The sequence below is a fragment of the Bremia lactucae genome, assembly GCF_004359215.1.
Source record: "Bremia lactucae strain SF5 chromosome Unknown BlacSF5_NotPlaced_183_SHOA01000117.1_1171385bp, whole genome shotgun sequence".
Classification (NCBI taxonomy): Eukaryota; Oomycota; class Peronosporomycetes; order Peronosporales; family Peronosporaceae; genus Bremia; species Bremia lactucae.
Window position 1 is genome coordinate 1,101,668 of NW_027152196.1, and position 13,737 is coordinate 1,115,404.

The following is a 13,737-nucleotide window of genomic DNA, read 5'->3' on the forward strand; positions in this document are numbered from 1 at the left end:
ATGTGATGCACATGGGTGCATTCACATTAGGAGGGATGACGCCCAGCGTCATCCATGATGACGGCTAGCGTCATCAGTTACGCGAGGTATCTATAAAGATACGCTCGCAATACATATTAAATGATATCTATAGAGACATCATTTTAATTGGTAAAAATAGGTATTTATATTTAATTCTATTAAATATAAATCAGTCTGAAAATTACTACCTACTTGGTAAGTGCGCACGAGGAGACGGATTACCACTCCCGTGACGTCACTTCACCAGAGTTCTTAGTGAGTTGGGTGAGGTCGCTTGCGCGCCCACCACAACTACCTCACTGCACGCTAGAGAAGCAGGTGTAAACCGCTTCCTCGCTGTGCTAGGGTGTGTGCTTAAGTAGAGCGTGGCCGCATTACGACGCGCCCGTCTACATCTCCAGTAACGCGATGTGCATCGTCTCATTGAAAAATCGGTGGTTGTCGACAGAAGAGTTCCCTACGAGTAGGTCAACCTTGGACAAATCCATGTGAATAGTGACTTTCACTTCTTCGAAACACGCCGCCAATGACAGCCTCCTAGTTTCTCAACTCTATGACAAAGTCCCTCAAAGATCGCCTGCCTTGCTTACTCAGCAAGAACAGGGATAACAATAAGCCACGTTGGCAAGCAGGAAAATTTGACACACTTTGTCATATACTCCCACGAAGTGAAGATATGTATAGTTGTATACCAACGTCGTACTGCAAACTTAATACACTAAACACGTGTGCGCATACAAGTTGACAGAGCGCAAAGCGTCGGTCGCGATTGGTTTGTAGAGTAAGTTCATCTGTGCATTGTGTGACGTGACCCTGTTACACCTGGCAGCACTTGTAGTCAAACCCGCGGCGAAGGAATGTACCAATTTGATATCATTAAGAATGGATGACTCGAAAAGTGAAATACCTCTTCGGCAGATTCCTCCATCTTTCGCATGCCTAGTGGGCTATATTGGAGAAGGAGGCAATTGTGTTAGGCGTAGAAGCTTTTAAAGTTCTCTTTAAAAGCTTCTACGCCTAACACAATTGCCTTCTCGCAAAGCAACAGCGGAATCGAGTGAGCGTTTTTCCCGCTAGTCGTCGAAAGTCGGAAAAGGTACATATCCCCATGTTGATAAAATAATGCGAATAGCCTGATTTTCTGGATCAAATAAATCAAAATTGCACTAAGCGCAGGCCAGATTCGCGGAGCGAGGTCTCAAGTGGTCACCACAAGCATAATCATAGCCCACGCATTTTCCATTTACAACCTGGAAAATGGGGCAAGGGCGTGGTATGGCCAAAAAGACGGCTACTTCTGGATGTTAGCGAAATCTTTTAACGTCCTTAGTACCGTGATATATCTATCCTAATGTTTTTACTACTCACATTTTAAGGAGACGTCATTCGAATTTAGCTAAAGTCCTGACGGTACTACCCAGCGTCCCCGTTACACGCTGGATTGTTACCCCGTGTGCATAAACTAAAAACGCCCCCTTCCGACGCGATCGTTGACATATGCAGCGTTTGTGCAGCTTCCAATGCCATGTGAATTAAAAATTACCGACGCGATTGTAGATATATACAGCGTGTAACCGGGTCACGCGTGACAATGTTACGTGTTTACGGTACCTGGATTAACCACGGCAATTAAAGCTAAAACGTGAATGTGGCGCGCAATTTGAACGCTTTAGAGTGGGTGAAAACGTACTGCTGAATAACATAGTGCGTTATTGATACTTTCCAATTTGCGTGTACCACTCCAAAAGGCTTGAACTTCAACTGAACCTGACCCTGTATATCTAATCTAATTGGTAGAAATCACCTACAACAGACCTCTGACTCACGTCGTCGATCACACCTCAAATCTTCTCATTCCTCCTCCTTTTCCTCCCATGCTGCACGTCACTCCATCGCACGCGCTTCGTCGCGCGTCCCCCGCATCCATCTCATCCAATCGTCATCGTTTATTCTTAGCGCGTTTGTTTGCAGCCCATTCGGGCGATTCATGCATCTCGGAACAGGACATGTTGCACGCCCTCGACAAGTTTCAAAAGGAATCGGCCCGCAAGACTGTGCCATGGTTCTTAGCCAACATGCCCCCATCGTACTTTCGATCGATCCATGAAGCCGATCGTCTTCAGCATTTAAACGCGATTACAGCGCTGGTAAATGCACAGCAACCAGAAGTCATGCTTCGCTCGTCAAACCATCGTGTGTTCTCACACTTTCGTTCGGGAAAGAACTTTCCGGGTCGATTAGCCAATGTCCTCGAGCAACTTCCGCAAACTGTCAACAACGCAACGTTAGCACGTGTCAAGATCTTTACGGCAATTGACGATTCACTTGGTCTCGATATCTTTCGCTTTGGCCAGCAAGCTCCATTTCGAAATGCCACCCCCGATGAAAAGCTCGCACGAGACAAAATTCAAGACTTTTGTGCCGCAATTCAAGCAAACGAGTATGCAAACGATACAAGTTGTCCACCTCCCGGATCTTACTTGGATGCCAATGCCGTCGACCGATTTTTACACCAGAGCAATACCATGTATGTCCAATATAGCAATCCTCGTCGTCTTGCGTGGCAAATGAAGCTTTACGCGGAAGTGTCAGGCACCGAAGGCGTGGCTGTGGATGTTGAACATCAATGGGAGACTCGAAGTGATGAAAACAAGCTTGGAGGAGGAAGTGTTCCTCAAACGATGCTCACAATTGCCGCGTCGAATGTTCTTCCCAAGAGTTTTATGCAAAAAGCTGCCACGTACCTTGGTTTGTGCAATCTCAATGTCGTTCGAGCCCACTTGGACGTGGTCAAAGACACGAGTAATCGAAAAGGACACGTCGCCATGATTCGAATCCTCGTCCAGCCAAGTGCCGATGCAATCACGCAAGAATTTCAATTTGAATGGTCGAAAATCTCGGGAAATCTCAAGTATCTTAAATGGATTGACGATCGACCTGTGCACTTGACGTTGCAGCATCCGGAGCTTGGATTGTCCCGTGCAGAGCTCATTTTTGCATACGGGAATATGCTGCACGGTGTCTTGGCGAAAAAAGATCCGTTTGCGTACTCGTTGACGCGTATTATGGAGACGTTAGAACATGCGCAGAATTTGCCACTGGCATCGCGAATTGCTGACTTTTTCTTGGATAAATTTGATCCTCAACGACCGAGTCCAATGACCGAAGCCCAGCAGAATACCATGGTGGAGGAGCTACAAAAGGAGATTCGACGGAATGTCGAGCATGAAGATGCCATTTTGTTGCTTAATCGAATGGCGGAAGCCGTGCGGGGTACGTTACGAACAAATAAGTTCGTACGGGATCGTTATGCTTTGGCCTTGCGGATGGACCCAGAAGTAATGGGGTACGGCACCGTGGGGAAGGATACACCCTTTGGGGTGTTTTTCATCTATGGTCGTCGTTTTAAAGGTTTCCACGTGCGATTTCGTGACATTGCTCGAGGAGGGTTACGCATGGTGTACCCCAGCTCCACCGATGCGTACGCTCTCGAGAGTGCTCGTCAGTATAACGAGGCGTATAACCTTGCATTTGCGCAGCAACTAAAGAATAAAGACATTCCAGAAGGAGGGTCAAAGGCTGTGGTCTTGTGTGATCCAATTGTGGGACCTATTGGGGACGTCGCTCCTCGTGATTTCATTCTTCGGAAGAGTGTCAAGGCATTCTCGGATGCGTTATTGGATTTAAATACAATGGACGAAGAGGTCAAGTCGAAGATTGTGGATTATTACGGCAAAGACGAGCTCATTTACTTGGGTCCGGATGAAAACATTATTCCAGATGACATTGTCTGGATGACCAAGCGCGCCGCGTACCGTGGGTATCCAATTCCTCGTGCTTTCATTAGCTCCAAGCCTGATGCGGGATTTAATCATAAAGTCTACGGAGTCACTAGTGAAGGCGTCGCGGTGTTTGCGGACGTGGCGCTCCGGTCACAACATATTGACCCCAAGACGCAGTCATTTACAGTCAAGATTACAGGCGGCACAGATGGAGACGTGGCTGGTAATGTCATCAAGATCTTACACCGCGAGTATGGTACCAACTTGCGTATTGTCGGCATTTGCGATGGCACTGGAGTGCTCGAAGATCCGCAGGGTCTGGACATTCAAGAGCTGTTACGTCTCGTTGATGAATCGTTGCCATTGTCGAGCTTTGACGACGCGAACGTGAAAGCATCGAGTGTCAAGTACGATATTAATACACAAGAAGGGATCCGTGCTCGTAATTCCATGCACAATCGAGTCCAAAGCGATCTCTTTATTCCTGCAGGCGGCCGTCCGAATACGATTAATGAAAACAATTGGCGCGATTTCCTTGATGCGACGGGCAAGCCATCGTCGAGTCTGATTGTTGAGGGGGCGAATCTTTTTATTACGCCGGAAGCTCGTCAACTCTTGTTTGACCACGCAGGAGTTGTGATTGTCAAGGATAGTTCAGCAAACAAGTGTGGCGTCGTGTGCTCGTCGTATGAGATTGTGGCGAGTATGTTGCTGGAAACAGACGAGTTCCTTGCCGTGAAAGACGAGCTCGTGATTCAAGTAGTTGATAAATTACGCGCATTGGCTCGCGTGGAGGCGCAGCTGCTCTTTCGTGAGTACAAGATGGATCCAACGTCAGCTCTTCCGCCTGCGAGTGAGCGAATTAGTCGCGCAATTACCCGCGTACACGATGCAGTGTTGGCTCACTTTGAGGACGTGTGTGAAGCTGATCAGCAGGTTTTGTTTACACTGATTGATGAACACTTGCCTCCAAAGCTTCGAGAGCTAGCGCTTGATCGTGTGCAGGAAAAGGTGCCGTTAGCGTACATCCGTTCCATTGTCGCCTCGAGTTTGGCTAGCAAGATTGTCTACCGTGAAGGTCTGCAGTTCACGGAAGCTCTTCCCGACTTGAATCTAGGCAACATGGCGCTACAGTATCTCAAGCAGGAGAAAAAAGTCCAACGCCTTGTCCAGGACGTGCGGTCGTCTCAGCTTCTGCATAAGGACGACATTGCGGATCTACTTGCTCGTGGTGGTGTCCGTGCGGGTATGGACACACCGCATTGATTCAAGTTGCAATGGATTCAATGCAAATGCTTTCTCGATTCATGAAAGCATTCTTGCTCATCAACACTTGTCTTGGACGTCTTGACGCATTGTGTCTGGGATGGAAATAGAAAAAAACGAGTCGAACGTAAGTAAACTTAAACATTGCATTGAGAAACTTAATTCGATGACCCTTTAAAGCAAAATGACGAGGATAAGTACCCCATGTTCCTCTCTTTAAACGATACTCCCAACTTGATAGCCTCGTGAACTATTTAGATGGCGCGTTCTTTTAGCCACAGAGCCAGCGATTCACGGCCGCGACAGCGCGCGGCACTTTTAAGACGCACTTCTTCCAATGCCACGTCGAGGCGGCGTTTGTAGCCTGACGTATCCTTGTCGACCATCAAAGCCTCGACCTCAACAGCCATAGCTTCACTTTGGAAGCAAGACACGACACTACATAACATGGAGCCCAGAGTCATTGCCGAGTACTTGCTAGACAACACGTCCCACTTGTCTTGTAAGTACTGCCATGCTACTTGAGCACCAAGTCGGTCGCTTGCCACGCTTCCAAACGGAGTCTGAATGTCTTGAGACCGCACATTTTCCACTGCCCAGTCGAGTACTTGAATCTTGGCAGCAGTTCCAGAAACCAAGCCCATAGCACCAAGACAATCGCTTCGCTCTTCCGCGAAATCACTCTTATTGTACAGGTCTTGTAGGAGTTTGGCATTTCGAGCTTCTCCATACGTCACCTCAATGTGAAACACTGCGCCACGTAAGTCACTTGAAAGAGCTGAGAGATCACCGCGAAGATACGCGTGAAAGCGCTTTCTCGCTTCAATGAGAATGTCTTGATCATTAGCAAGACCCAAGCGATAAATCACCGTCTTGCGAAATTCGCCCTCATCAGCATCAGCTTGCTTCAAAGAGTCGACGTCCCAACCCAAACGCTTCATTACGTGCGCAAACAACTTGCGAATATATCGCTGGAACTCTGGATAAAACACTTCGTCTCGAAAGAGGGTCGTGTAATACCCCATGTTGCGTGAGATTTCTTTCCAGCACAAGGAAGCCGATTCATCAAGAAACGCGCTCGTATAGTCCAAAGCTACTGAAAGATCCAGCACGCCAGCGCGAGCAAATGTAAATACAGAATTTAAAAGACCAACACGGTCGGAAACCTCAAGAAGTCGTTCTTTAATAGGCATTTCAAGACGTTTCCACAGGGCTGGCGAATAATTTACGAGATAAAAACTGGCCTGGTTCGGGTTAAGTTTGATCCATCCCTTCGGTCCTTTAGGCACTTGAATTTGCTTATTAATTGCGTCACCAGCCGCCAGCGGAGTTGTCAGTTTAGTAGAATTCTTGATTGCTTCAGATTGAGCATTCCAGATTCCAAGACGCTTGATAACTTTGGGCGCCTCGGACGTGCAAAATGTGAGTGGAATGTCCCACAACGTATGATCATCTGCATTTCGACTCGTATCGGCAAAAAAGCGCTCCTGGACGAGAACGCACTTGCCGTCAGCATCTTGATTCACAGTCACTAGTGGAAAACCTACTTGCTTCGTCCATGTATCAGCCATGGTTTTCAACTGTTGTCCTGAAACCTTTTCCAACGCTTCCCATAAATCTTCCGTCTCCGTGTTTTGATAACGAAACTTCACAAGGTAGTCGTGGACACCGCGATAAAACACGTCACGACCTAAATACTCGGAAAGCATGCGTACGATACTTGATCCTTTATTATACGAAATAGCATCAAAGATTTCATCGACTTCAGAGGGATGATTCACGACGACTTCAATAGGATGCGAAGACATCATTGCGTCTTTCACAAAAGCCGAGCCAAGTATCGTGTCTTGAACAAACGTTTCCCACAATTTCCATTCGGGAAAGATATGATCCGCGGCATCAAACTCCATAAATTGAGCAAATCCTTCATTTAACCAGAGCCCTGTCCACCACTCCATCGTCACTAAATTTCCAAACCACTGGTGCGATAACTCATGACAAATCGCTCGAGCTGCATCTGCTTTGATCTCGTAACTACTCAGCTTCTCGTCAACTAACAAATAGCTCTCAGTGTACGTGACAAGGCCCCAATTCTCCATTGCACCTAAAAAGTCGGGAATCGCTACCATATCGAGTTTCTTGAGTGGATACGGAACTTGGAAGCTTGCTGTAAAAAACGACAGAGCTTGAACGGCCACGTCCAGTGCAAAGTGGCCACGTGCGCTCTGTCCTGGCGCTGTATAGACGTTCACGATTACGCCTTCTGGGGTTAGATTTGAAATCATATCAAATTCTCCAATCACGATCGCGAGAAGATACGTCGACATGATAGGAGACTCGGCAAACTTCCATACTTTCTCCATTAATTCTTGTCGATCGTAGCGTGTGTTGCTACGGATATGCGCGTTCTTTTTCGGTTGCACTCGAGTCTCGACAACGTGAGTATTGCACAGCGCCACGAGATTTGGCTCGGTAATGATCGAGATCTCAAACGTTGCTTTTAACGCTGGTTCGTCCCAACACACGAATGCTCGACGAGCGTCGCAGGCTTGAAATTGCGTGACGGCGAGTACGCGCTTTTCTTCTTGGTATTCATACTCGGTGCGATAGAATCCACGGAGCTGGTCGTTTAGAAAGCCATGGAAGCGGAGTTGTAAAGTCAAGATTGAGTTTACTGCGAATGGCGTGGCAAAGTGAAAGGAAATTAAGTCATCTTTAGTCTGATACGTGATTTGCTGCGCCTGTTGCGTGAGAGAAGTGGTTGGATCCACGATGGAGACGTCGAATACGTAGAGCTCAACGGCGTGGCACGTGATGATGGATGTCGCATGCTTTACGTGCAACGTGACGCGCTCGAAGCCTTCAAAGCGGAAGTTCAGTAGATCGACGAGTTCGTAGTCAATGCGGTACTGCAAGACACGAGCAAGAGTGTGGGTTGAAGTGTTCGATACAAAGATTAAGATATGGAAGGGATACACTGGGGTTACCTTCGTTGGGATTACACACGTCGGCAGACGTTGAAACACCTTGGACTTGTTCGACATGAAGCACGAGTGATGGTCACTTGCGAAAGAGTTAGAAAAATACTTTGATCCGTTTAATTTCTTTGGGAACGATGACCCTTTTCTATTTGAATTTTACAAGGAAAGATCTTTTACGAGCGAAAGCAGAGAAAAAAATCGAGAAGATTATAAATTAGGGTAAAGCCTGGTGAACTCCTATAGTTTCAGAAGCAGCTATCCGTTTTTGCAGGGCTTTATTGCTAACGCAGTGAAACGAAACAATCGAAACGCTGACGAAAGTGGAAGAGAAATTGTCCTTCTTTTATTTGAAGTTAATGACCAAATTTTTCGTAGACTGTAGCGGAGCTACCTCTCTGAGTCACTTAATTCTATTGAACTAATGGGTTTATAACTCAGGGAGTCGTACAAGTTACTAAAGCTTAAAGAATCCTAGTTCAAAGGGATTCAGGGGCTCGTAGAACCACGTGGCAACCAGTGTCCACGAGAATATACCTTAAAAAGGCTTTTATCTCTTACAGATCAATGCGCAAGCCTTAGAAAGGCACTTAACGCTTTAAGATCAAGAGAAGAACTGCACTTTATTTACTTATTTAAATCTAAAACCTTACCCTAGCTAAATTTAAGATAGATTTTTGTCGCCAGATTTATATCTGGCAGCGACCACATTTGTTACCCAAAATAAATTGGATTTAAGTAACAAACTATTTTAAGATTAGATAAGAGGGTATTTTACCCATAAAGTAAATGTACCACAACAACGGTTTTCCAACCGATGTGTGCCCCATTATACCCTCCCCCATCAGACTGTTGACAACGATTGACAACATTCGCTTCATTTCCTCTTTGAGGTTGGAACCTAAACAGCTAACCGTTTGGTTGTGTTTTTCTTTCCTTCGACTCATGACAATCAAGCGTGAGTCACAGACTCTTAGCACCTTCCTCGACGATGAGGGAATGATGGTCTTTGAAAGTCACTCTCAATCAGAGGAGGAGGAAAAAGAGCGGCGTTCGCTCACGCCTTCTCCTCCGGACGAACGTCGGCGAGCCCCGAATCCGTTCCCAGAACGTGGTGCGGCTGATTGTTTAACTGCATTGAGCAGGACACGGGACCTGAGTCCAATATCATTACGAATCCGCTCGATGAAGAGCAAGAGCGGATAATTCTCATATAGGAAAGAGCTCGTTGTTGAGCTGCCGAGCTAGCGAAAGCTAAAGCTCGTAGTGAAGATAAATTCACTCCGCTTAGTGAGGACGAGCGTCTCAAAGAGATAGCGGGTCATAACTTGGCCATCAGGATCTCCGGTGACCCGGCGAGGACGCCGGAGGAGATCGCTGCCCGCGACGCTCTTCATAAGCAATACCTTACACCAAAGGTAATGACGCGAAGCCAGTATCTGACGCATTTACATGATCAAGCCTGTGGGGCTTCGGTGACCTCATGAGGAAATTTTTCGTTCTTTTTTACCTAACGAAACAAGGAGTGAAAACGAAGTCTCATTTGAGAACTGGGTCCACCAGGTCCGCCGACTTCGTGATATTTAGAATATCAGAGAGTCTGCAGATAGAGGTGATGTTCGTTTGGAACGGAAGCTTCACTTCGATTTCGCCAAGCTTATAATCAAAGGCCAGTTACGTTCGGCATTTATGCCACAAAACGAAGAAAGGCCTAGCCGATATTTTAGTGCTTGGGTTGACCGTACAGCCATGGTTCAAAGCCGCACAGGTGGGAAGCGTCGTTTGACACGAGCTGACCCTGAGCTTGGCGCTCAAAAACGTCAACGGCGTACGGAAAATCTTGCCGAAGAGGTACCTCAAACTCCCAAGAGCGTTCAGAAGAGGGGTACCCAAGCCACTTCACCAGATACTGGTATTGGCCCTTACGACGACGTCGCTTTAAGAGTTTCTTCACGTGAAACTGAAGTTTCTCCGGCGCATCAAGCAGCGCGGGAGGGGGCCGAAATTTCGACGGAAGCATTTGATGCTCTACGGCACCAGGTGCAACTTCTTCGTGAGGTCCTTGCTCGTGTTGAGAGCTCTTTTAAGGCGGTTCGGGACCGTCTTTCGACGCTGGAGCGTCAGCAGCCTCCTTTAGAGGGCCAGTTGGATATTCTGGTGAGGATGCAGCAATCTGCGGCACGACCGCCTGTCTCGGCGCAAGCGCCTTCAAGTTCACGTGGGAAGGGTCCCGATATGGCTTAAGCAAGCCAACGTAAAACAGAGTGTGTACGCAGCTTACTAGGAAGGTTTTGCGTATAAGCTAGGCCCTTCTTGGCCACGACCGTAAATGGTATAATAGAGCGCGGGCACAATCTGGTCTTGAAGACCGCGGAAACCAAGTTGGTAGGTAGATTTTTAGCGTTTTAGTAAAACTCGGTCTCCGATCATATAAGAATTAATACAGATGTTGCCTTTGGCATCTGATTGTTCTTTTTGTTTGTCGTGGCTATCAGTCATCGTATCCCTACATGTCTTAAGACACTAAATCGCGTCGCGAGAAACTCCTCGCTTGCTTGTTTCCGAACGGTAACAGGGCTGATATCAGCAAGCCTATCCGCTAATTCTCCCCCTTTAAGCCCTGAATTACGCAGTGGTTTCGTTAATAAAACGCATGGGTGGGTGAGACCGTTGACAGAGAGCGGATTATACCTTGTAAAGGCATGTACAGCGTTATTAAATGCAAACTCCGCCACTGGGAGCATTGAGCTCCAGCGCTTCGGTGTCTGAGCACACACGCTGCGGTAAACGTCTTCAATGACGCGATTGACACGTTCAGTTTGACCATCGGGCTGCGGATGGTCCGCAGTGGACATATCCGATCTGGTGCCAAGCACTCGGAAAATTGATTTCCAGATTTTACCCGTGAAACGGGGGGCCCGATCAGAGACAATTGCCACTGGCAAAGCATGTTGTCGGAACACGCGATCAATGTACCTGCACCATTGATGGAATCCGGCACGGCCGCTAAGTGAGCCATTTTGCTCAATTGGTCAACAAAGACCACTATGCCGGAGTTACCGGCTGAATCTTTCGGTAGACCGAAAACAAAATCCATACTAATGGACTCCGAGCAACCTATGGGGACGGGAAGGCTCGTTAGTAACGCAGCAGCATGCGCCGAGGGTCTAACCCGTTGGCAAGTTTCGCAAGTGCGAACATATGTGCTGACCCTTTTATAAAGTTTGGGCCACCAATAACTCTGGCTTACAGAGCCGTAGGTCTTTTCTCTACGGAGATGACCATCAAGGACAGTATCGTGTGCCTCATAGAGGATTTGGGACTTCAAATCCTCATCATGAGGAACAACAAGATGAGGAGGGTCCGCACTGTCCGTGCAATAAAGCAAACAGGTCGTTATCATAAAAAAATCGATGTAACCTTGCACGCAAACGTACCGGCAATTTAATACCTAAATTGGAGTTCTTTAAAGCTCGTAGCAGAGCTACATACTGTTCATCCTTGGCGTAAGCCAAACGGATTAATTCAGGAAAAGGCGACAAGATAGTCGTTAAATGAGAAAGCTCATAATCCGGCCTGCGTGATAACGCATCGGCCAAAACATTCTGCTTTCCGGGCTTATACTTCACCTCGAAGTTGTACTCCGCGAAAAAGGATAGTAATCGGGCCGTTCTCTGTGAGAGAAGGGGCGACTTAGTCGCCGTGCGTAATAACGCGTGATCTGTGTATATCACAAACGGCTTAGAGCTGAGCAGATGAAGTCTGAATTTGACGAGAGCATACTTCATAGCGAATAACTCTTTGTCATGAACTGGGTAGTTCTTTTCCGCAGCTTTAAGCTGTCTAGACTCAAACGTAATGACACATTCATGCCCATCAACATCTGTTTGTAACAGAGCATTGCCAATGGCAAAAACTGATGCGTCACAGACGACACTGAAAGGCCAATTTGGATTTGGCAGTGCCAGAATCGGGGCATGGATAAGACTATCCTTAACTACTCGAAAAACATTATTTTTGGTGCTAGTCCAGCACCATTTTCTGTATCCTTTTTAAGGAGATTAGAGAATGACCTAGCCATATCAGCGTACTTTTCGCTATATTTGTGGGAATAATTGGCGAGATTCAACCGCTTACGCATATCCTTTTGTTTTTTTTAGGATCCGCCCAATCCACAATGGCTTGTACTTTAGCGAAATCCGCTCTAAGGCCTCGCTTTCCAATGAAGCATTCTAAGAAAGAAATTTCTTCTGCACCAAAAATGCATTTAGATGCATTGGCATACAATTTATTTGTGCGCATACAGTCGAGCACTGCTCGCAAATGGTCCAAATGGTTTTCCATATCCGACCGACCCTGCTCTGCGCCGCACCATCAGCACCCTGCATGAATTTGTTCTTCATGCGATGGAATTAAAAATGATGGTTCTGACCAATCAACATCATTATTAAATTAAGTGGCCTCCAATTGATCCATGGCTTATCGTGTTCTAACCAGGCCATACCAATGATGAGATCATATTCGAATCCTAATCAAGGACGAGACAGCGTCCCATACTGCCAAAGTCCATAAACTTTATACCTAAGCTCAATGGAACTTTGAAAATAGTGACACGAGTCCCAGTCGCTAAGATAACAGTGATTGTATCACCTTCATGCGCTTTAAGCGCCTCAACGTATTGTTGACCTACTTCAAGGGAAAGGCGTCGAGCATAATTGCAAGACGCTCCTGAGCCAATTCAAATTGACCACGGCTTATCAAAGCTCTTTATAGTCGCTTTTGAGCGACTAGCAAGCCAGGCTGGTACTCTCACCCGTGCCACTAAGCGACGGGCGAATTGGGGCTAGAATCTTCTTTTTTTCACCTCCTAGAGGTTCAACAGTACCTAGGTCTTCCCCAGTAGGGCGCCCCGCACCTACTGGGTATCGACATTTTCCCGCACCGTACCAGATCTCTGGCATAGGTCGGAGTTGGAGCTCTTTCAAGCTTTACGCGAATTTCGTAGGGGGCACGCCGGACGTTAATGTTTCGTGCTTCCGCACATGTAACATCTACGGATGGTCTTATGCTGTTCCTCTTAAACGACAACACTCTGGCTGTCATTGGATGGAGTGGTCACTACGCGGTCTAGGACCTTAGGCGCCACGCGCAATTATTCTAGCAAAGTTTCGGAGAGTCATGAACCCACCTTTGCTAGGCAGCAAAAGCGCTATTGGCGCGGATCATTGAAGGAGTCTGTCAGTGTTTTAGACATTGACATGTCTTAGTTCATAAACTCTAATGTTAAAAACATTAATTCTGAGCCCGACTCAGCAGAAATAAGTGGAACGGCACGTACTCCGTCAAGGTACACTCGTTGTAATAACGATTCACTAAATGCTGAAAGGATTGTTGGTCTAAGTCCAAAAAAAATTATCAAGGGTGCAGTTTTCCTGACATACGTGGAGTGGCACGTCTAAGTCCACCGAATATGGTCGGCCGAGGTGGTACCATACTGAGTGTCAATAGTGACACTATTGGCGGTTCGCCAGGGTATTTTGGGTCATTACCTTCTAATGCACGTGAAGCGACACGTAAACGATCGCTTAATAAGGAAATTGAGTGACCTAACTCCTTGTCGTATGTCAAATTAGACACCATGTCTGGTATAGAACCAATACAGGCTCGAAAACCCGGGGACGTGAATGTCC

General features: G+C 46.9%; 2 protein-coding genes across 2 annotated transcripts; one reads left to right on the forward strand and one right to left on the reverse strand.

Annotated features, from left to right (window-relative positions):
- Positions 1 to 1,895: 1,895 nt before the first annotated feature.
- CCR75_001397 (uncharacterized protein) lies at positions 1,896 to 5,069 on the forward strand (the record flags this gene model as incomplete). Its single annotated transcript, XM_067959500.1, has 1 exon — positions 1,896 to 5,069. One exon carries the CDS (start codon positions 1,896 to 1,898, stop codon positions 5,067 to 5,069), a length of 3,174 nt encoding a protein of 1,057 aa, XP_067815614.1.
- A 254-nt stretch (positions 5,070 to 5,323) lies between these two features.
- On the reverse strand, positions 5,324 to 8,113 carry CCR75_001396 (uncharacterized protein; the record flags this gene model as incomplete). The annotated part of the gene is made up of 1 exon (XM_067959499.1): positions 5,324 to 8,113. One exon carries the CDS (start codon positions 8,111 to 8,113, stop codon positions 5,324 to 5,326), a length of 2,790 nt encoding a protein of 929 aa, XP_067815530.1.
- Between the last annotated feature and the right edge of the window lie 5,624 nt (positions 8,114 to 13,737).